This window comes from Azolla caroliniana, unplaced genomic scaffold, assembly GCF_043228905.1.
Source record: "Azolla caroliniana isolate FFs.n. ecotype wild unplaced genomic scaffold, voAzoCaro1.0.p SCAF_3, whole genome shotgun sequence".
Classification (NCBI taxonomy): domain Eukaryota; kingdom Viridiplantae; phylum Streptophyta; class Polypodiopsida; order Salviniales; family Salviniaceae; genus Azolla; species Azolla caroliniana.
In genome coordinates this window covers 21,281,156-21,303,236 of record NW_028230438.1, presented here as the reverse complement: position 1 = coordinate 21,303,236, position 22,081 = coordinate 21,281,156, and the positions used below count along the sequence as shown (strand labels likewise).

The 22,081-nt window shown below is 38.5% G+C and overlaps 2 protein-coding genes across 3 annotated transcripts; one reads left to right on the top strand and one right to left on the bottom strand.

The window, feature by feature from the left end:
- Positions 1-808: 808 nt before the first annotated feature.
- On the bottom strand, positions 809-4,149 carry LOC147866541 (guanylate kinase 2, chloroplastic/mitochondrial-like). The gene is made up of 4 exons (XM_087316997.1): positions 3,825-4,149; positions 1,796-1,927; positions 1,434-1,625; positions 809-1,316 (listed from the first exon to the last, which is right to left on the bottom strand). Exons 1-4 carry the CDS (start codon positions 4,116-4,118, stop codon positions 978-980), a joined length of 957 nt encoding a protein of 318 aa, XP_087173123.1. The 5' UTR covers positions 4,119-4,149; the 3' UTR covers positions 809-977.
- Positions 4,150-7,149: 3,000 nt separating this feature from the next.
- On the top strand, positions 7,150-22,081 carry NFXL2 (NF-X1-type zinc finger protein NFXL2). 2 transcript variants are annotated; one of them, XM_087316995.1, is made up of 14 exons: positions 7,150-8,531; positions 8,980-9,093; positions 15,792-15,847; positions 16,691-16,757; positions 16,835-16,927; positions 17,002-17,087; positions 17,524-17,689; positions 17,775-17,969; positions 18,166-18,356; positions 19,712-19,793; positions 20,055-20,267; positions 20,650-20,727; positions 21,209-21,373; positions 21,878-22,081. In XM_087316995.1, the coding sequence occupies exons 1-13, from the start codon at positions 7,209-7,211 to the stop codon at positions 21,371-21,373; spliced, it is 2,829 nt and encodes a 942-aa protein (XP_087173121.1). In that variant the 5' UTR covers positions 7,150-7,208; the 3' UTR covers positions 21,878-22,081. The 2 variants fall into 2 exon arrangements, with proteins under 2 accessions (XP_087173121.1, XP_087173122.1); XM_087316996.1 differs by lacking the exon at positions 21,878-22,081 and adding an exon at positions 21,563-21,681.

The following is a 22,081-nucleotide window of genomic DNA, read 5'->3' as shown; positions in this document are numbered from 1 at the left end:
GTATAAACTGTGATGACTTTAGGTCTTTAATTTAAGACCGAGTCAATGAGGTGTAGATTACATTTTTTCAATACATAATATTTGTGAATTATGAAGCTTGAAAACCCATGAGTTCAAATAAGTTAGATCTGAAATTTAAGGCTGAGTCAATGAAATATGTAGAGATTATATTTGATTTAAGTCCATGAGTTCAAGTAATGAGGTCAGATATCCTAGGGGAAATCTTGTGCACAAGTTTATTTTACAAATTCAAAGTGTGACATATACCCATAGAGACGGCAAAAGATGTGCACATTCTCAACTATGACATTGTATTGAAGGTAGTGGCATGATGCAAATTTCCTGTTTTTTGGGCCTCCCAACTAATAGCAAGGCATCCTCTTTTCCTTAATGAGACCACCATTACTATGTTAAGAACATGCACACAAAGACATGAATAGATTAATCAATCTATCTCAACCATGATCCTATCCACAGCACTGAACATTATGCTAATATTTTGCGTTTTTGAGATATAGCTAATAACACTGGCGAAGCATCCTCTTTTTGCTTGTTGAAAACAACCTAATAGTAATAATGAGAATATCATGGTTTTCATGTTGAAGTTTGAGCACGCACGCTGTGAGATGCATATTTTAACTAATGAGAAATAAAATAGAAAAACAAAATATGCAACTAATCATAACACTAAATTAACTTGATGGCCCTCATGGAAATTGAGATTCCAAATTCAGGTTGAACCTAGCACATATGATGCAATCCATACTACTCAACTAATGAAAAATACAATAGAAATGTAAAGAAAATATGCAATAAATTTTAACACTAAATTAAATCAATTGCCCTCATGGAAACTGAGATTTGAAAAATTTTGGTCAAAATTCACCGCATAGTGATCACTCTCTCTTTTCTCTTACGCATATCCATAAGCAGGCTCCACCTTTTCATACATATGGCTTCCTGATTTCTTCAGAGCTTCATAATCCCACCTCTTTTTGGTGTACACGTGCTTTTTCAGCATCAATAATGTGGCTAATTAATGACGCTGTTTTTTCCAATTGGCCATCTGCATTGACGACCACATAGTCAAATTCTTCCATTCTCTTAAGTTCCTCTCTAGCAGTGGCAATCCGGACTAATAACTTCTCCCTCGTCTCAGTTTTCCTCTCAACAAGCCTCTTTACAAGGGCTGTTTCACTCTCAGCAACTAAAAAGATAAAAACTGCGCTTTTTCCCATAATAGATCGAATGGTCGCAGCTCCTTGAACATCGACCCGGAGCACCACATCGAAACCTTTGGCAAGGCAATCCCGAACCTGTAAAGTCGCGTTTCTTCATTGTGATAACACAGCATAAAAAGGTACAAAATACTACATGCAAGTCCATGAGGATATATCAAGTATAGTTTAATGAAATAAAGTATATATCTAAACCTGTTGCTTGGGTATACCCTTGAAATCCCCATAGACAATTGCATACTCTAGAAGCTCCTCATTCTTTATCATTGATTCAAACTGCTCCTTTGAAAGGAAAAAGTAGTCCTTGCCATCGATTTCTCCAGGTCGTTTAGCTCGAGTTGTAGCTGTCACCACAAAATGAATCTCCTTCCTCTCTGCTTGGAGTCTCTATGGATATACATGAGCCATCACTCTCTTCCTCTCATATATCAGACAGCATTTTTGCCTTACCTTCTAGAAAAATTAACATGACATTCCATTTCCTTTCTCAAACTAAATTTGCATCTCAAATGTATGCAAAATTATTTCAAAGTTGTAAGAAATTAATAATGGCTTACATTGATAACTGCATCTTTACCAACTCCGCTCGGTCCACTGATGACCACCACCAATGGTTTTTTCGCAGGTGCTTGAGGACCAGTCCCAAGAGGTGAATCTAATGCTGCTTCAACCTCTCTTAGAATCAAATCCTACACATAATTTCAATTCCTAAACATCATTCCATCATGTGTCAATACCCTCCTTCACTCATAAAACATATTTGTTGTTGTTGTTGTGGGGGGGGGGGGGGGTGAATTTTATGTTCCTGAACTACATCTTGGTATCAATAAATATATATATATACATATATATATATAGAAAGAAAGATATATTAACGTCTTTTAAGAGGCCAAAATGGCCTATAAGACCAAAAGAGATTACATCTTAAGTGTTTTCTCATCTTTGAGAACAAATCAAAATAAAGTAAATATTACACAGTAAATATAAAAGTAAATAAGATGAAAAGAAAAGAGACCAGAGAATCTGGTTTTTGGCACATGTGAGATTCTCAAGTTAGGTATATTGTAGCTTTTGTCTTCGAAAGATCTCTATCATAGGTCAATCCATAATGGAAATGTCTCCGAAGCGAGGGAAACACCTACGATGGCAGGAGATAATGGCTTTTATCTGTCGATGACAAGGGTGTCGAGGTCGTGGTCCATGGGGCCGGGGCCTACGTGCACGGCAAATTGCCATTGCCCGATCAATTGTAACCCCTTTGTTATATCCTGGTCTGGATCCCATTTCCATATCCTGGGGTTGACTTCTAGCATTAGGAGTGATGGAGCTAAAGAAAGAGTGTGTGTGTGTGTGTGTGTGCACAGATATATGCTTATAATGATATACAAGAACACCTAAAGATTCACCTAATTGATGGGGAATAGAAGATCCATTAGAGCTTTCAGGTGATTCTATGAATATTGCAATCATCGAGGATAGATTACTAGAGGCGCTAAGGATAATGTGGCACGATTACCCTGTGAGCCTTGGCTCTCAAGGAGCCCTAACATTTCTTTGTACTTGCTCATACTGAAAACCTAGTGGCAGATGAATGTATCTTACTTCTCGCATGCTAGGCACATAAGGTAATTCACGAGAAATATGATGACTTGTTAGATGGGGATGATAATTTAAGTATCGTACTCAAATCTCCACTAGGAAGGGTGAGCACATATGTGCATACATTATTTTCATATAGGAAGTTTCTACTACAGAGTAATAACCCCCAATCTTAGGAAGGAATCACATACAATATGATATGTTTATTTGCTTCCATAGGTCAAATTTTGGCTCCTCATGGGCAGAAAAAATCTACTCTATTATATTTTATAAACATATCTCCTCTAGTAATGGAGGTGTTTTGCCATATATGATACTAGAACTTGCATCTTCCTCCAACTTCATCATCTCTTCTTTCAATAATACTCAATTCTTCTTCATCTTCTTCTTCTTCTTGTGGCGTCTATGTCTATCTCCTCTAGTCATACATGTATTAGTTTCTTTGATATTCTTTTGCTAAACATATCATACACTTCTTATCCATCAAAGCTCTTCTTAAAATATAGGGAGGGAAAATGGCACACCATGACACTTAAGGCTGGCACACATACATACTATGAGGATTCAAAAAGACTCTTTTCTGGTTCATTGCCAGGACACTATACTCTTCTTGCCATCAGAATTCTTCTTCAAACAGATGAAATAAGCCCATATCATATCATAATATAGGAAGCCCGATATGTACATACATACAATTTAGATATTGTATGTATATTTGCGTTTATAGCCAAATATCTTCTTTGAACAAAGAAAACCCATAACATAACATTATGAAGTCAGTTATATAAATGGATTTATATTACATATGTTTATTTTCTTGATTGAATTCTTATTAGCATTGCCTCTCAGAGACACGATCTACTCCTTTTGAAACACTTCTTGAAAACAGAAAAGCATATAAAGATTATAATTCCATTTATTAAATTAGAGAACTATCAAAAAACGCGAAACATAGTAAAACAGGAAAAAAGGTTGCAAAAGGAGCACCTGGGGGGAATCGATATTGTTGCTTCCATCTATGAATCTCTCCATGGTCTTGATCTCTTCACTGATACTGCTGCAATAGAGGGAGCAGGGCGGCACTGCCTTGCGGCGTAGAAGAAGAGGAGGAAGGGGAGGGGGGGGACAAGGGATCCTGTTGTATTGAGATGAGAAGCCACCACGAGAGGCTAGAGGAGAGAGGAGAATGCTCCTGCCGCCATGGCCATGGCTACACAGAGATGATGAATAGCTCCTCCACAGGCTGCTGCTGCTGCTGCTACATAGAAGACGAACCATCATTTCCTTTTCCTTCCCCAAATGACTTTAATAAGTACATGCATATATATGTATTGTCTGCAGCAGCAGAATCAAACCATATTCGGATAAATCTGTTAATGTAATGTTAATGTATATATGCTAATGTTATGCTCCTCACTACATATTTTTTGCTGCTACCAAATCATATAATTCAGTCAGGCCTTCTATACTAATGTTATGCTAATGTTATGGTCCCAAGTATTTCTGCTGCTACCAAATCATATAATTCAGGCCTTCCATGCTAATGTTATGCTAATGTTACGATACTAAGTGTTTTTGCTACCCAATCGTATAATTGAGGCCTTCTACGCTAATGTTATGCTCGTGAGAATCCGCTACCAACGCATATAATGTGGCCTTCCTGGTTCCTGGCGAGAGGGGGAATGGTGGCCATATGCGATCTGCACCGTCAGATCTTTATCTAGAAACACGCATGCACCTGCCTTTTGCTAGTAACTTGGCCCCGGACTAGCCTCTGCCACTAGTAACCTGGCTCTGCCCCACTTCTTTTGTCACTAATAGATAACCCAACTACTTTGCCCCCTTCTTCTATTGTCATCGATAACTCGACTTTGCCTCTTCTATTGCCTCTTCTAACCAGTACCCTAGCTCTGCCCCACTTCTTCTATCACCGATAGATAACCCAACTACTTTGCCCCCTTCTTCTATTGTCACCGATAACCCGACTTTGCCTCTTCTTGAACATCGAGAGTCACTACTCACTTTCACACGTATCACGTGAAATGTAATATTTTTGGTCTAATAGGTCATATTTGAGCTCCGAAGACGATAATATAATCTATCTATCTATCTATCTAAATTTTGGGTAACTTGAGTAACCCGTGCTTGTTGACGAGGCACCCAAATCATACAACTTTTTCCGTGAGGTTTGGATGATAATTTTAGATCTTACGAAGCGTAATAGGCTACTCCGACAGAGGTTGTATGGCACTAGAATAATCCAATATGCGGTTTCGGACGTTCTATCGCTTCTCCATTCGTTTCTAATAATGATCATGAAACACTTTCCAATGATTCATAAAGATTGTCATTTTGATTGCTTTGAAGTAAAAAGAAAAGTGTTGATTTGCTTTGTTGGATTCACATATTGTAGCCACAATATGATATTGCCTTCTTGCATGATCCTTCTAAAATTTTGGATTTCAAAATTGTACTATTCAATTCTTTCTACAATTTGAGCCATGTTAAAGATTATCATATAATAATCGATGAATAGTCATGCCTTCTTGAAAGTTCAAAAGAAGAACTTTGGTTGTGCTTCATAAAGGAAAGGTGTTATATTGGTTAATGTGGGTATGAGGGTTATATTTTACTGCATGGATTCTTTGTCGCCTTTGGGCATCTTTCCATTAACACCAAGACCAATCTTTATTCAAAAAAGAAGAAGAAGGAAAGGTGTTGTTTGAAATTGTAGCTTGAATCTTATTGGAAAACTAACTCTAGTCCTTCTTGATGAACAAACATGGATAATAAGATGGAAGTTGCTTGTTTGAGGGGAAGAATGAAGGTGGTGGATGAACCTGCTACTTCATCTATGCGATGAATACAATTGGCGCTACTTATTGGCTACGATAAAGTAAGACAACCTGATGGGGGAGTTGGTAGCAAAAGCTAGACAATTGTGAGCAACCCAATAAGAAAAGAAAAGAAGTGGATTGGCATGGCCACAGTCATTCGACCTTCCCATGTTGTTTGAGTGGATGTACCTTACCCTTCAACTAGCTATGTTGGGACTGGACCAATGTGATCTCCTCTTGACATTGGTAGTACGACTTATGGAGAAGAGGTCATTGGCATACATGTAACAAAGCAACCAACCTCCCTTCACATCTCTCATAATGTGTTCTACGCTATTGATAGTGATGGAGAATAGTTGTTCTTTTTGAGGCGAAATTATAACGAGTTACATCATTTTATATTCTTATCAAGGTCATGTTCCAAAACATTCCAGTTGATTTCCACACTTGTGATGTGACAAGAAATTGGTTAATTTTACATCTTCTGGGTTTAAGAGCAAGATAAGTGGGAAAGGAAGTATCCTAGGACTTGAGACAAACCCTTAAGTATCTCAAGCACATGGAAGCATGCGGCGATCTAGGAGCATGAGGTGTTCAACTATATAAAGGGGAATACTTATCCTCTTTTTTGACATACCATCCAAAAAACTTTGTTGATACGACATCCCTTTTGAGAATTTTGAAAGAAAAATGGTTGAATTCAATCAAGCATGATGCCACTCGAGAGGAAGAGCGCGTTCTTAAACATAATGTCCTTGTTTCATATTTGTCATTGTAAGAGTGCAACATATTGATAATGGGGAGTATGGTATAAGCATAACGCTATGAATTGATTCTAAAGGCTAATTCTAATGGTTGGAGAAGTGGGAAACCGATTATCCTAAAACTGAAGACAAACCAATAAGGACTTGGAACAAGTAGGAATAAATGACAATCTTGGAGGTTAAGGATTTCAACTACATGAAGGGGGACTAGCTACCCCTTTTGAAATATATTGTCATGATTTTACCAACGAGGCAAAGCTCTCGCATTCTAATTCGTTGATTGGTTGACTTCCAAGTAAAAAGTAAGGCCATATTCAATGACGATGTGGTTTTGCATTCATCTAATGTCCTTTACTTTGAAGTGATGGCAATGGTCAAAGATCCTTAATCCATTCTTCTCGTTAATAATTACTTATCATTAGAATTTAGTACAATATCAGAAAGTTACACCTAGGTATGACTCGGATTGTATGTAATAATGCGACATGCTACATGCACATCTCTCCAGATTAGAATTCCGGGTTTTCTTATCTTGCTATTAGATGCCAATATCGTTGGTAACATCGCCAAAGTGCCCCCGGAAAGTGATCGACAACTCTCTTGAAAGAGAAGAGAATCTGTAGACTCCAAATCAAGAAAGTGCCAATTGTGGTCTGTAGACAAGGATTCAAACCCCACATGTATGTATGTATGTATGTATGTATGTATGTATAATCTATATCTAGGAGGAGTGAGTGAGACAGACAGACAGACAGAGAGAGACAAGAGAGATGCATCAGAGATGGCCACTGGACAACAAACAAGCTTTCCCAGATCTCAGGAGTGCCCACAATTTGTCGGATGAAGAAGAAGAAGAAGAAGAAGAAGGCATAGACCATAGCTATGAAGAAGATGATGATGAAGAAGAAGATGAAGGTAATGATAATTATAATGGATCAAGCCATCGACAACTCTATGCCTCTGTTCTAACCCTAGAATCCAACATACTCAATGGCTATGGAGAAACAACGCTTCATAACAAAGATGTATTCTCTGAAGGAAATTCTCCTTATTCGGAACCCGCACTCTCAAAAATCCGAGACCTTCTTGTCGCGTCAAAGCTCAAAGCTATGTCTTGCCTCATATGCCTAGAAAAGGTAAGAAATATTGATCCTATATGGCATTGTACAATGGGTTGTCATGCAATTTATCATCTCATTTGCATTCAAGCATGGGCGAATGAAGCATGTAAATCCATGATAGAAAGAGCTAGATCTCGGTTATCACAAGAAAGTTTCCCCAATGTGCAACTTGAGGTCACTTGGCATTGTCCGAAATGCCGGATTACATATAGTCAAGTCGAGATTCCTCGAGAATCTTTGTGCTACTGTGGGAAAGTCATTGATCCTCTCGTTGATCCATGGCTAACACCTCATTCGTGTGGGCAAATATGTGGGAGGGCATTGTCATTGGATGGGCAGTTATCATCTGATGGCCGGACATCATCCGATGGACGGATCTTGTCAAAAGGTTGTGGACACCATTGTAAGCTCCTCTGCCACCCGGGTAAATGCCCACCTTGCCCTCAGTTTGTGAAGACCAGTTGCCACTGCAGACGAATGACTGATGTCCGCCGATGTGGACATAAGCAGTTCTCATGTGGAGAAAGATGTGGGAATGACCTTGTATGTGGAATCCATGTCTGTGAAGAGGTTTGTCATGCTGAGGATTGCCCTCCTTGTAAGAAAAGTGGATCACATAAATGTAGATGTGGTCGGATAGAGAATGTTCGTGCATGTTCAGAATCTGATTTCTCGTGCGAGCAGTCATGTGATAAACCACTTCCTTGTAAGAAGCATTGGTGTAAGAAAGTTTGTCATAGTGGATCTTGTGGGGATTGTGAGCTCCAAGGCCGACAAAAATGTCCATGTGGAAAACTGTCTTATAAAGATATGCCATGTGATGCTGTGGCACCTACATGTGGCTCAACATGTGAGAAGTTGTTGTCATGTTCTTTACATCGCTGTCAAGAGAGATGCCATGTTGGAGATTGCAAATCCATTTGCAGAGTCATGACATTGAAAATATGCCGATGTGGGAGCTTGAAGAAAGAGGTATCCATTGATGCTACTCTAAAATAGTGTTTTACCTTTTGTAAGATGTAGCCTCATTTAATGCACTAAATTGGATTGCATCACTGTTTTATTCTCTATTGATGATATAGTTGTAACATATTGGATTTTTTGAATCTATTAACTTGTGGTGCATTACATATTTGTTCCTCTATTTTATGATCTAGTTGTGGTAAAATGCAGGCATTTACAGTTGATTAAATCATGGTGCTGCATTATGGATTTATTCCTCTATCTATGCAGGATTTTATGATTAGATAAATTGCGGTGCATTATAGATTTACTCCTCTATTTACGATTTTATTGTAGCATTTGATTAATTGATGTTTTGCAAATAGGCTTTTCCCCTTTAGAATTCATGAATTGTGGTGCATTATGGTTCATTCCTCTATTTATGAGCTAGTTGTAGGAATTGGTTTTTTAATTGCAGGTCCCTTGTCATCAAGATTTGCAATGTGAGAGGAAATGCCAACGATGGAGAGATTGTAAACGCCACCCGTGCAAACGCCGTTGCTGCAATGGAGATTGCCCTCCTTGTTCCGAGGCAAGCTGTCTCAACTTATTAATGCATATATAATATGTAGTATGATATCTGTTGCAATGTGCTTGATAAAAATTGATGGTTTAGTAGTTTGATGATTAGGTTGTATCATATATGTTCCAGCATGTTTGACATACAGCCGGATTATTATATTACCTTTTACGAATAGTTGAGTAGACTTTCCTAGAAACCTTTGAATTTGGATGAATTATTGTATCGTCCTTTATGAGTTGTTCATTAGACATTGCTATTATGTTAGATATAATCAATGATCAGCCCCAAGTTGTAAATCTATCCCCATATGTGCTCTTAGAGTGCACATTTTGTGATAGCGCCCCAAATGAGGAGCGGCTAGTGTGCAACTCGACCATATGGGTCGATAAGGTGTTAATCTAGGAAACCGTAGATGCGTAGGACACAATATATTTAGGAAAGAGAGAAATAGATAAAAGGATTGGCTAATCAAGTCAGCTAGAATATTTTGTGGGCAAGTTACGATGTACTTAGTCTTGAAGTATGCGTCATTGACTTCAAGATAAGTATTATCTAGCACTAGCCTGTACCTAGGGAGTTGGGTCATATTAAATGACAAGTCAGTTGACAGAAAAGGAATATCTCCACTACTGTCAACTGACTTGCACATTTATACTAAGACCAAACATAGATTATAAGTCACTTTTCTCACACAGTGGTCAGATTGATCATTAGTCCCCACTAATTTTGTAGTGAGCCGGTCCATATCCTATCTAAGCTCTAAGGTGTGAGCGCATGGGAAAACTACCATTTTGAACTACTCTCATAAGTAATAGAAATTCTGTTTTCATATATCCATCTCTGCAGTTGTAACTCTATATACCTATCTACTCGATTCTCAATATTTCTAATATGGTATCAGAGCGAAGAGGTTGATCTAGATTAGGTATATACGGGTAGTTGCTGTCTAGCAACAGAGAGAAATAGAGAGAGAGAGAGAGAGAGAGAGACAGAGTATCAATGGCCTTGTCCACGAATGTTGCAGCTGCTCCATTGCGCATTCGCCCACCTCCATTGTCTGATGGAAAGCTAGATGGAACCAACTACACTCTATGGAAGTTCAAAATGTCTGCCATTTTGGATTCCTACGAGTTGTTGGAAACAATCATGGGACCCACAGGGGGAGACCCTGAGCCCATGGCAACCTTTGACCCTGCACACCCTACCACATCAATTCCTCCAAATGCTGATCTACTTCGAGCCTGGAAGAGAAGGAATGCTGATGCGCTATGTACCATAGTCACTGGTGTATGTGACTCCGTACTAACACTAGTGCAACATACAACTAGGGCACATGAAGCTTGGAGCATATTGGCCAGCCTGTATGAGACCAGAAACTATACAAGGATACAAAACCTCGAAAATCAGCTTGCTGCAGAGAAGCTCGCTGATGGAGAGAAAGTAGAATCCTTTGTAAAAAGGATTAAGGATCTTCAAGATCAGCTGGCGGCTGTTGGAGTAGTCGTCTCTCAAGAGGATATGGCTCGTCGGTGCATTCGAGTACTTCCTTTCAAGTATGATGGCATTGTGACAGCATTGAACACTTAGGTTCGACCCACTCCTTTAAAATTTGATGAACTAAGTGCAATGCTGCTTGAAGAGGAGCTTCGGCTGAAGACAAGAGAAGAAAGGGAAGATTCAGCATTTGTCTCTAGGACTAAGGGTGAAGGGGCATCCAATTCAAACAATGCGAATAGGATACCGAAGAAGAAGAAGTTCAATGGATCGTGTTTCTACTGTGACAAGAAGGGTCACACAATCAAGGATTGTCGAAAGAAGATGGCGGATGAGAAGAATGGTTCTAATAAGACTTCTTGGAGAGAGCCCGAGTCCGCTAACAATGTCGTAGATGAACTTGAGTTATGGGTCGCAACTGAAGAAGTGTGTTCTTCAGTTGACACTCAAGTTGTTGATGAGTCTTGGATTCTCGATAGTGGAGCATCCCGACATATGACCAGTAATCGTGACTGGTACAGTTCTTGGACACCTCTACAAGAGCCCATCAATGTTGTGGTCGGGAACAATGCTCGATGTCCGGCCAAAGGAACCGGAACCGTCTCCCTCAAAGCAACGACCGGTGGGACAAAGCATCTCTCTCAAGTGTTGTACGTGCCAGATCTGAAGAAGAATCTACTGTCCATTTCTGCACTGACTGACAAGGGTCTTGATGTTCGATTCAAGAAGTCGGGTGCAGAAATAACAGATTCTGCTGGCAAGGTTGTAGGAATAGGGGTGAGGCGCAACAATCTCTATGAGCTGAGCGCGTTTACCATTTCTACTGACCACAGCACAAGTACCAACACAAAGCAATGGCATGAGAGATTTGGGCATCTCAACGTTGCTGTGTTGAAGGAGATGAAGAAGTCGAATATGGTAGTTGGGTTGCCAACCCTATCTGACTTAAGTCATGTTTGTGATGCTTGTATGATGGGCAAGCATCAAAGATCAGCCATTCCAAAAGAGAGTCAAAATCGGGCAAAGACTCCTCTACAGCTAATACACATTGACCTCTCTGGAAAAATGGTGACTCCTGCAATGGGTGGATCTCTCTACTATATGCTAATAGTCGACGACTTCAGCAGAAAGATGTGGGTTTACTTCCTTCGGGAGAAGGCTGAAGCTTTTAAAATCTTCAAAAGATGGCATAAGTTTGTCGAGCGAGAGTCTGGAAAGTTAGTGAAGGAGCTACGCTCTGATCGAGGTGGAGAATTCTTATCAATAGAATTCTGTGAGTATTGCAAAGAGCATGGAATTAAGCGCCAACTTACAACTGCCTACACCCCACAACAAAATGGCGTTGTCGAACGTCGAAATCGAACAGTTGTCGAGATGGCTAGGTGTATGTTGAAGGCACAAGCGCTGCCCGACCCATTCTGGGCTGAAGCAGTGAACACAGCAGTTTACATCCTCAATCGGAGCTACACGAAGGCACTTCAAGGGAAAACACCCCAAGAAGCTTATTCAGGCAAGAAACCTTCAGTGCTGCACTTCAGAACCTTTGGGTGTATGTGCTACGCACATATTCCAGATGTGAGCAGAAAGAAGTTGGATGCTAAAAGCAAAAAGTGTATCTTTCTCGGATATAGTGAAGAGTCAAAGGCCTATCGACTCTACGATCCAGAGGCAAGAAAGATATTGACAAGCCGCGATGTGGTGTTCGATGAGGAACAACCACAGCTAGCTGAGAACAACGATTCTCAAGTTATCTCATCAACTGAAGAAGTATTTTACCCAATCCCGACCCATTATCCAAAAAAGGAAGCTGAACCATCTGATGGTAATGGTTCACTAGTTCAGCCTATGCCAGTCCCACATGTAAAGAAAATACCTAAGTGGGCTCAACAACTCTTCAATGATCCTACTCCTAAAGTTGAGTTTCCTGAAACTTCAACTGATGGATTACGAAGATCAAGAAGAATACAGGAGCAAGGAAGAACCTCTGACCACATTGTCAACATGGCTCTGATGGTGGACATCATAGGCTCAGTGAGTGAGCCGACCTCGGTGGAGGAAGCTATGGCCGACCCGAAGTGGAAAGAGGCGATGATATCAGAATATGATAGCATCATGAAAAATGACACATGGGAGTTGGTAGAGAGGCCAACAAAGAAGAAGGTGATAGGCACGAAGTGGGTATGGAAAGTAAAGTATAAAGCTGATGGCTCTTTGGAGAAATTCAAGGCCAGGCTAGTAGCGCAAGGATACTCCCAAATTGAAGGGTTCGATGTACAAGAAACATTTGCCCCGACAGCTCGCATGACAACAATTCGAATGGTCATAGCGTTGGCTGCTTCAAGAGGATGGCCGATTTATCAAATGGATGTCAAATCAGCATTTCTGAATGGGCATCTCAAGGAGGAGGTATATGTGACACAACCACCGGGGTTTGAGATACCGAATTCAGAAAACAAAGTTTGCAAGCTGAAGAAGGCACTATATGGTCTAAAGCAAGCACCAAGAGCTTGGAACAAGAGGATAGACAGCTTCTTACAATCAATCGACTTTAAGCAATGTGCTTCGGATGCAAGTATGTATGTCAAAATGAAGGACGGGAAACAAGTCATCATTATCATTTACGTGGATGATCTAGTACTTACTGGTGACCATGAAGAGTGCATTGGCCAAACACAAGAGTGTTTGAAAACTGAGTTTGAAATGACAGACTTGGGGATTCTACACTACTTCCTTGGAATTGAGGTTTGGCAAACCTCGGTCGGCATCTTCATGTCACAAAGAAAGTATGCAACAGAGATCTTGAAGACCTTCGGGATGATGGACAGCAAGTCGAAGTCGACTCCAATGGAGTCAACCTGCAAGCTATCCCAAGAAGACTCATCACCAATGGTTGACATAAGGAAGTATAGACAACTAGTAGGAAGTCTAATTTTCCTATGCAACACTAGGCCGGATATTTGTTTTGCAGTCAATGTGATGAGTCGATTCAGCAACAAGCCGAAGGAGACTCATTGGAAAGCTGCTCTACGTGTATTAAAGTACATTGTGGGTACTTTAAATTATGGAATCTTCTACAAGCCAACAATTGACCAACTTAGTGGATATTGCGACTCCGATTGGGCTGGAGATAGTGATTCCAGAAAATCAGTTTCTGGATATTGTTTTTCAATAGGATCTGGAGCTGTTTCATGGAGTAGTAAAAAACAACCAACAGTGGCACTATCTTCAACGGAGGCAGAATACAAAGCAGCATGCATAGCGGCATGCGAGGTAGTTTGGCTAAGAAGAATCCTTATGGATGTGGCAGTCCCAATAAGGACGGCAACGGTATTGAGGTGTGACAATCAGAGTTGCATGGCCATTGCCAAGAACCCCGTATTTCATGCACGTACTAAACACATAGAGATTCAGTATCACTATGTGCGGGAGCTAATAAATGATGAGATTGTGGAGCTTGAGTACTGTCCAACATCAGAAAATGCTGCAGATATCTTCACAAAGGCGCTTGGAGCAGAACAGTTGCAACAACACCTTCGACGACTAGGTGTTGGCCCAATTCCAAGTGAACTCAATGGGTTGATCATTGAGGGGGCGTGTTAGATATAATCAATGATCAGCCCCAAGTTGTAAATCTATCCCCATATGTGCTCTTAGAGTGCACATTTTGTGATAGCGCCCCAAATGAGGAGCGGCTAGTGTGCAACTCGACCATATGGGTCGATAAGGTGTTAATCTAGGAAACCGTAGATGCGTAGGACACAATATATTTAGGAAAGAGAGAAATAGATAAAAGGATTGGCTAATCAAGTCAGCTAGAATATTTTGTGGGCAAGTTACGATGTACTTAGTCTTGAAGTATGCGTCATTGACTTCAAGATAAGTATTATCTAGCACTAGCCTGTACCTAGGGAGTTGGGTCATATTAAATGACAAGTCAGTTGACAGAAAAGGAATATCTCCACTACTGTCAACTGACTTGCACATTTATACTAAGACCAAACATAGATTATAAGTCACTTTTCTCACACAGTGGTCAGATTGATCATTAGTCCCCACTAATTTTGTAGTGAGCCGGTCCATATCCTATCTAAGCTCTAAGGTGTGAGCGCATGGGAAAACTACCATTTTGAACTACTCTCATAAGTAATAGAAATTCTGTTTTCATATATCCATCTCTGCAGTTGTAACTCTATATACCTATCTACTCGATTCTCAATATTTCTAATATATTAACCTTCTTACAAGCCAAATGCTTTTGTGGAATTTGGTGTTGTCTCAAGCTTTGAGACAACTGCTAGTAATTTTACATCTTGATTTAAATAGGGCTTATGGTTGTGTTGCTTTGGGTTGTCTATGGGCAAGCTTATAGGAAACTGGTTAATAGGTATGACCATTTTGCTTAGATCTTCTGCCTAGGTCACTTATGTTTAGTGGTTTCGTGGATGATGCTTTTTTCTATTGAAGAGATCTGCAAGGCAGGAGTGCCTTTCAATGTATTGTTATTGAACGTTCCGGTTCTTTGTTTAAACTGCATCTACTTCATGAGGGCTGAGGATCCACAGAATGTTGGCCACAGTCATAGGCTACGATGCTTAAATGTTTGATGTTGAGAACACATATAATTATACTCACATTTATGTTTTTGTTTTCTAAAAGACCTTGAATGCAATGGAATCACCATTGAAGAGTCGTTGAGTTGCCAGCATAATCAAAATAAAGTAGAATAAATTATATGGATGTGAACAGATATGTACAGTATGCAACATTTGTTTTAAAGTTGAAAAATGTGTGAGCATATGTCATAAATTGATCTCTATGTATAAAAGGCAAAATATACATGCTTCTAGTTTAACTTTGTTTGTTAATAGGTAAAATCAGAAATAAGTATTTCTGGAACTGAAACTATATGCATATATGTATATATGTCATAAGCTGATCTGTCTTGAGAAAAGCCAAAATATACATGATTATTGATCCAACTTTGTTTGCTAATTGGTAGATTATAAACAAGTATTTATGAAACTGAAACATGCACATGTGATTTATATATATGTGTGTGTGCACATGTGTGCATGTGTGTCTGTCTGTATATGTACATGGATATATGCTCATGTGTGTACATGTGTATGAAAACTTAGTCAGGAGTGTGATTTGCATTTTCATTATGTGAGCTATATGGTTGCTGGAACTGATAAAAACGTGGATACCTGCAGATTTGTGGAAGAAGGCTTCGTTGTGGCAATCACAAATGCCCTGCTCTTTGTCATAGGTATTCTTCTTGTTCTTCAATGGCATGCTTGGATTTAACAATAGCCTTGTCCCTTCTGTAGGAATTGAAGGAAAATATTAGATTCAAACTAGTATACAAACATGGAAGCTAAGATGATGTCAATAATCTGCAGTATTTTTTCTTAGCCGGATATCCAGTCATCCACTCACATTGAGATTCCTTTTAAAGTGTGCTACCCATCGATAAAATAGGAAACATTCTCCTAGACATCCTCATATTCACATTCAGGAACTCCAAGTGATACAATGTTCTTTTTTCTCTGCAATATCAACACAACGAAGTTGTTGCAAGGAATTCACTGATTAGAGCAAGGCTTCTTATTATATATTGCAGACTCATTTTATTGACAATCTATTAGGGAGGAAGGCCATACAAAAAGGGACCACACACATAAAACACATGTCCTTTAGCTCAATCTGTTCTCACATGGTAATTCTGGATTGACTTTTTTCTTCTTGTTTTCCAAATTTTAGTTATTATGTATGAAAGACAACGTGGGTAACATAGTGGAGGTATTGTGGTAATTCAGATTCATACGAATATGATTCCATGCGTTTACTGCAGATTGTTTTTATTTTCTTAAGGCCAAATGAAATAGTATAAGAGTTTTCTCATGCACCATTTCCATCTTTAGATACTTTACATAGGGAATGATTCAAATCAAAGCATTTCAGAAATGATTTTTCTGAAAGATATTATCTTGGTAGATTTTCAATTCTTCAACTGCAGAACTTCTAAAACACAAACCACCTCAACAGAATTGCATCACAGTTCAAATGATAGAGTGGGGTTTGAATTATATTCTTTGGTTTGTTTTCGCAGAGGGCTGTGTGCACCTTGTCCTGTATCTGTGCGGATATCTTGTGCTTGTGGTTCTACAGCATATGAAGTGAGTTTATTCCTTTGTTATAAGCGTTAGAGATATGTGTTCAGCTACCCACTCTCCTTTTTATCTCGTGATGATAGGTACCTTGCGGCACAGAAAAGGACAAGAAACCTCCTCGATGTTCAAGAAGGTGCAATGTTTTGCCACGATGCCAACATGGCATGAATTGTAAGGTGTAAACCAAAACCATCATTGTAAGGTGTATTTGAAATTTAAAAGTTCTTTTGATATTCTTCATATTTTACAGCCTCACCGATGCCATTACGGTGCTTGTCCCCCATGTGACTTGGTTTGTGATGAAAGGCTCTCTTGTGGCCATACCTGCAAAGAACGGTATGCTTGAGTATCATGCATAATTGCTGAATAATAACTGATTTTTAGTCTGCTCTTATTTCTCTGTATTTCACTTCGTTTTGATGATTAATTGAACTTAAACATTTTGTTGACTTGCTTTCTCTTTTTAAACCCCATTTTGACTGTTTATGTGTGCATGAGACTGTTGAGGACTTCAGAGTCTTTCTTTGTCTAATTTTATGTACCATCTTTGAACATAAATATTGGAACATGCCTTGAGCTATCTGTTCCACTATCATTTGAGCATTCATTATATCTCTACTATCTTCCACAGGATATTGCCAGAGAGACCTGTGATGTTCTTTGATCATTTAGATAACATTAAGGTTTCTGTGTAATAACATAAATTTCATAAATTAAAATCAAATTTCATACATTTTGGAGTGACATAAATTTTGGGTTGTAATAATGCCAGGTGCCATGGTCCTCGACCACCTCCAAATCCAGTGTATACATTGAGGCAAAGAAAGAAGCATAGGAAACCAGACGAGGACAAAGAAAGCATGGGGATTCCTTGTCCTCCATGTAATGAACGAATCCTGAAGCAATGTCTTGGTGGTCATATGGGAGGCGAGAGAATTGTAAGAAACTTGGTGCACTTTCGCGATTCTTGATTTCCCTTCTTTGATTATGGTTGATGTTCAAAATCTGTGTTGTTTTATACAGATGGCATGCTCTCAAAGCATTGATTATTCTTGTGCAAGTCTGTGTGGTAACCTCCTTGCATGTGGAAATCACACATGCCAAAAGTCTTGCCACAATGTCACAGTTCCAAGAACAGCAAATTCTCAACTTCAACCTTTAATAGACTCTGAGGATGTACATGATACGTGTGATCAGTGCAAACTCACTTGTCAAAAGGTAGCTTAAACATCTGCTATATATTTTGTAAAATTATAAGTCATTCTTTTTTGTAATTTCTTTAGCTTAGGCCACACAGCAATTCCGAAATAATGTGTACCTAATGCATATATTAATGTAACTAACATATAGGCTATTTTAAAGAAAATAAATCAATTATATTACATGATAATTATCATTGCATTTTAATATTCAGAAACGGATGCCTCCCTGTCCCCATCCATGTATTCAGTCCTGCCATTTTGGTGTCTGTGATCCATGCAAAGCTCCTTTAAAACGGTCGTGCTACTGTGGAACCCTTGTCCGTTCTTTTGAGTGCAGTTTTTTCAGCAGTTTGACAGAAGAAGAGAGGGAGAAACAGCGGTCATGTGGGGGTCCTTGTCACAGGTCTTTTCATAACGTATTACTTTGTTTATTTGATCTTACTTTTGAAATCTTTGAGCATGTATTGTCTTTTTCACAATCTATGATGTGTTACATGACCTTCTTTGAAGGACTTGCTGTGAAAGAAAGATGAAAATTTTCTACCCACATGTTTGAACCATTGGTGAGAGTTATGTAATCTTTTAGTAAGCCCAAACATTTTGAACAATCTTGCTGCATTGATGGTGATAGGCATACAACATAGTGGGTCTCGATGTCTTCATGATGATAGCCCCATTTGTGAGCTATACTCTTTGAAGGGCCACAAGCATCTAGCCTTGGCAATTTTGAAATGAAGGGAAAAACCCTAGAAATGCATAAGCAATTAAAGGCCCGTTTTCCCTTAAAAAAAGTGCTAGTTCTCTGTCATTGGCAGCAACAATTACAGCCTTATTCAGTAGATGGGGAGTGAGACTCCCTCCCATTTGTTGAAGTGTGATTCTGCTTCGTTGGTGTTAAACTTGTGATGATCAATGTCATCCGTTTCAGGAGATTTTTGAAGTTTGAACCCATGATTATTGTAATCTTACTACAAGGGATTCATGTGATATTCTCTTAAATAATGGATACTTCGTAAATTCTGACTATTCACCAGTGAATGTGCCTGATATTTCTTTGTCAAATGGCCTACAGATTCAAGTCATATGGATGTAATGCTCACTCAGTGACCAATGTTTAGTATAAAGAGCTGACAGCGAAAGTAATAGCTTTCTCTATTAGCATGTATATTTGGGTTCTTTATTTTCATACGGGTCTGTGGAAATCTAAAGCAAAGGGCAAAGGGTCCCCTGTCACTTGGACGTATTAAATTTTGGAATTTTTTCTCGCACTTTTTATCTACGTGCATGTGATGGAAGGTTCCCTGTCACTTGGATGCTTTAAAATTTGGAATTTTTGCTTGTACTTTTTATCTACATGCATGCGATGCAAGGTCCCCTAAATTTGTAATGCAGTGGCTATGAAGTGGCTGACTGATGTGGAAATCTAAAGCAAATAATAAGAAGGCTCCCAGGCTGGTTGCATTCTCTCTCTTTAATGTGTCTTAGAGGAAAATGATGCAAATCAATTCTTATAGCATACAAAGTAGAAAGCATAGAATCCTCATTAACAAAAGATTAAAATTTGGAATTTTGTTGTGTAATTCAGGTGTTTGTGATATGTGACTTTTATCCACTGATATTAACCTAGGCTATAAATGTGAAATTATAAGGCAGGCTGATTCAAATTCATTTCCCTGTATTTCAGCTCAATGTTCTCATGTGTTATGAGTGCAAAATATTAACATTTTATAAAAGTATATACTGCTCCTATTTGTGCAGAAAACTACCAAATTGCATGCACCTTTGCTCAGATATCTGTCATCCAGGTCCTTGTAAAATGGCTGAAAATTGCAGAAAAAAGGTACTGATTGATTATTCTCATGTGGGTTCCATCAAACTATTTTTATTGTGTTTATTTCTTCTAACTAATAAATATGAGATAGCCACATAAATATATGCATTTAGATGTTTCGAACAAACATGCTTATAAACAGTTACATGTGTACTTCATGGGTGCCATGTTAGGTATTCTAAACAGCAATTTGCGCACATGGTGATCCACATGAATTTTAGATAGCTATGAACACGTACATACTAACATAATTTTCTGTGATGATTCCAGGTCACAGTTAGGTGTGCATGTCTTCGGTTAAAGAAGGATTGGATGTGTTCAGATGTTCAAGCTGCCCTTACCAATTCAAAACCACGTGGTTTGAAGGTTCAAGTGGGTGTGGGGCTACTTGCATGTGATGATGATTGTTTACGACTGGCTGAAGAACACAGATCAAAAGAGGAGATGGAGGAATTACGTCACCGGAAAGCACCAGTATCCAAGGCAAACATAACCATTTGAAATAAGTTTATACCTGGATAAATAGTGTTCTGGATACTTAACAGGATACTCCTCAGTTTTCCAGAACACTCCTTGGTACAAGTTTTGCTGCTACAGAAGGGTGTTCTGGTAACTTTTGGAAAATTAGGGGTATTCTGGTAAACTATCCAAAATTTTAGGGACTCATAAGTCAAATAGATTTTGGAAAAGTGAATATGGATATTCCTGTTAAAACATAGTATTGCTTCACTTGATAATTTTTAATGTACTTAGTACATTCTTTCCTCTTAAACTAGCTTGTATTGTAAGTAAGCTGGGAGCCATCTTAAAAAGAATGAAACAATTCTAAGAATGAACCAAGTTTCTTTGCACGAAATCTATGCAGGAGCTGCCCACGAAGAAGATGCCGAAGCGACGCAAGCAATATGGTCAAGATGTACAAGTTCAGCAATCAAGATTCAAGGTGCCGTTTTTTACAACAAGGGTTTTTTATGAGCCACTGCAGTTCTTTCCAGATACTCTAAAATCTGTCCCCATAAATTGATCTTTTTGTCTTTTGTTTTAAATGAATCACATTTTTTTATCATATGATGTGTACACCTCCATTTTTCTGTGGATAAATATTCTCTTCTATATTGTATGCATAGTACATACTGGGGAGGTTTTATATAGATTTAATCTTTTCCTCGTGTGATATACTTCAACAAGGTTCATGGTGCAAATGCCATGACACCTGTAAATGCATGCATTAGCAACCAATGTCCATACAAAAAATGTGTGAACAATTGATTTCCATAATAACACAACACAGATTTTATGTGATTTGGAAGTTTGAGCAATGAATGCACAAAATCTAAAAATCTGATTGCTGAATTACTACATTGGTTGGTTTTATATTCTCAAAGATTTTGATCAAATTTTTCTTTGAATGTGATGCTTACCAGGAGATCTCACGGCAGCTGGTTAAATGGTGTCTTATTATAATGTCAATTTTACTAGTATTAACTGGGATTTACTTTGGTGCACGTGGCCTTCAGTCCCTTTCAGACTGGATGAATGAACGAGATGCGAAGCGGCCCCGAATACGGCCTGGAAAAAGCTTCTTGTAGGTGGGTTTCCTCATCTTTTCCGTCAATGGTCTTGTTTTCTATTAATATTATTGTTTCTGAGCAATTTAAATTATCATCACATATTCTGGTACAAAAACTGGTACTTGGAACTTGGCATTATTCTTTTAATAGTCTTATCTAGGAATTTTTTTGTTAAAGCAATTGACATAATAAGATATTTTGACTCAGATTTATTTTCAAGGAATTGACATGATAAGATATTTCAACAAAAACATTTTGTTGGTATGTATTCAAATTTGCAAGCCTGGATAATTTCGAAGTTAGGAGCAACATTTTAAAATAATTGGAGTTTCCATACTAATCACACAAAGCGACCTACCCAATTTTGATCATTTCAAATGCTTGTGTTATTGTCTACTTTAATCTAGCATATTTGTCCAATGGTTTAACCAGATCTTCGTCAAATTTTTTTTGTAGGTTTGTGTCATGTCTTATTTCAAATTTTGGTTTTTTGTAAGTTCGTTGTTTTGATGATTTAACTAGATCTATCACAGGTCTTACTCCAAAACTTGCAAAAATGGACCTCATGAACAATCAATAAATTGATCCAAGAGGGAAAGCACTATATTTTAAAAAGTGTTTTTCCATTCAATCTCAACATCGATTGATCCTATATGACCACTAATTATTTAAAATAAACAACTAAATTTTATGACAATTAAACCTAGGAAGTTGCTTTAATGAACA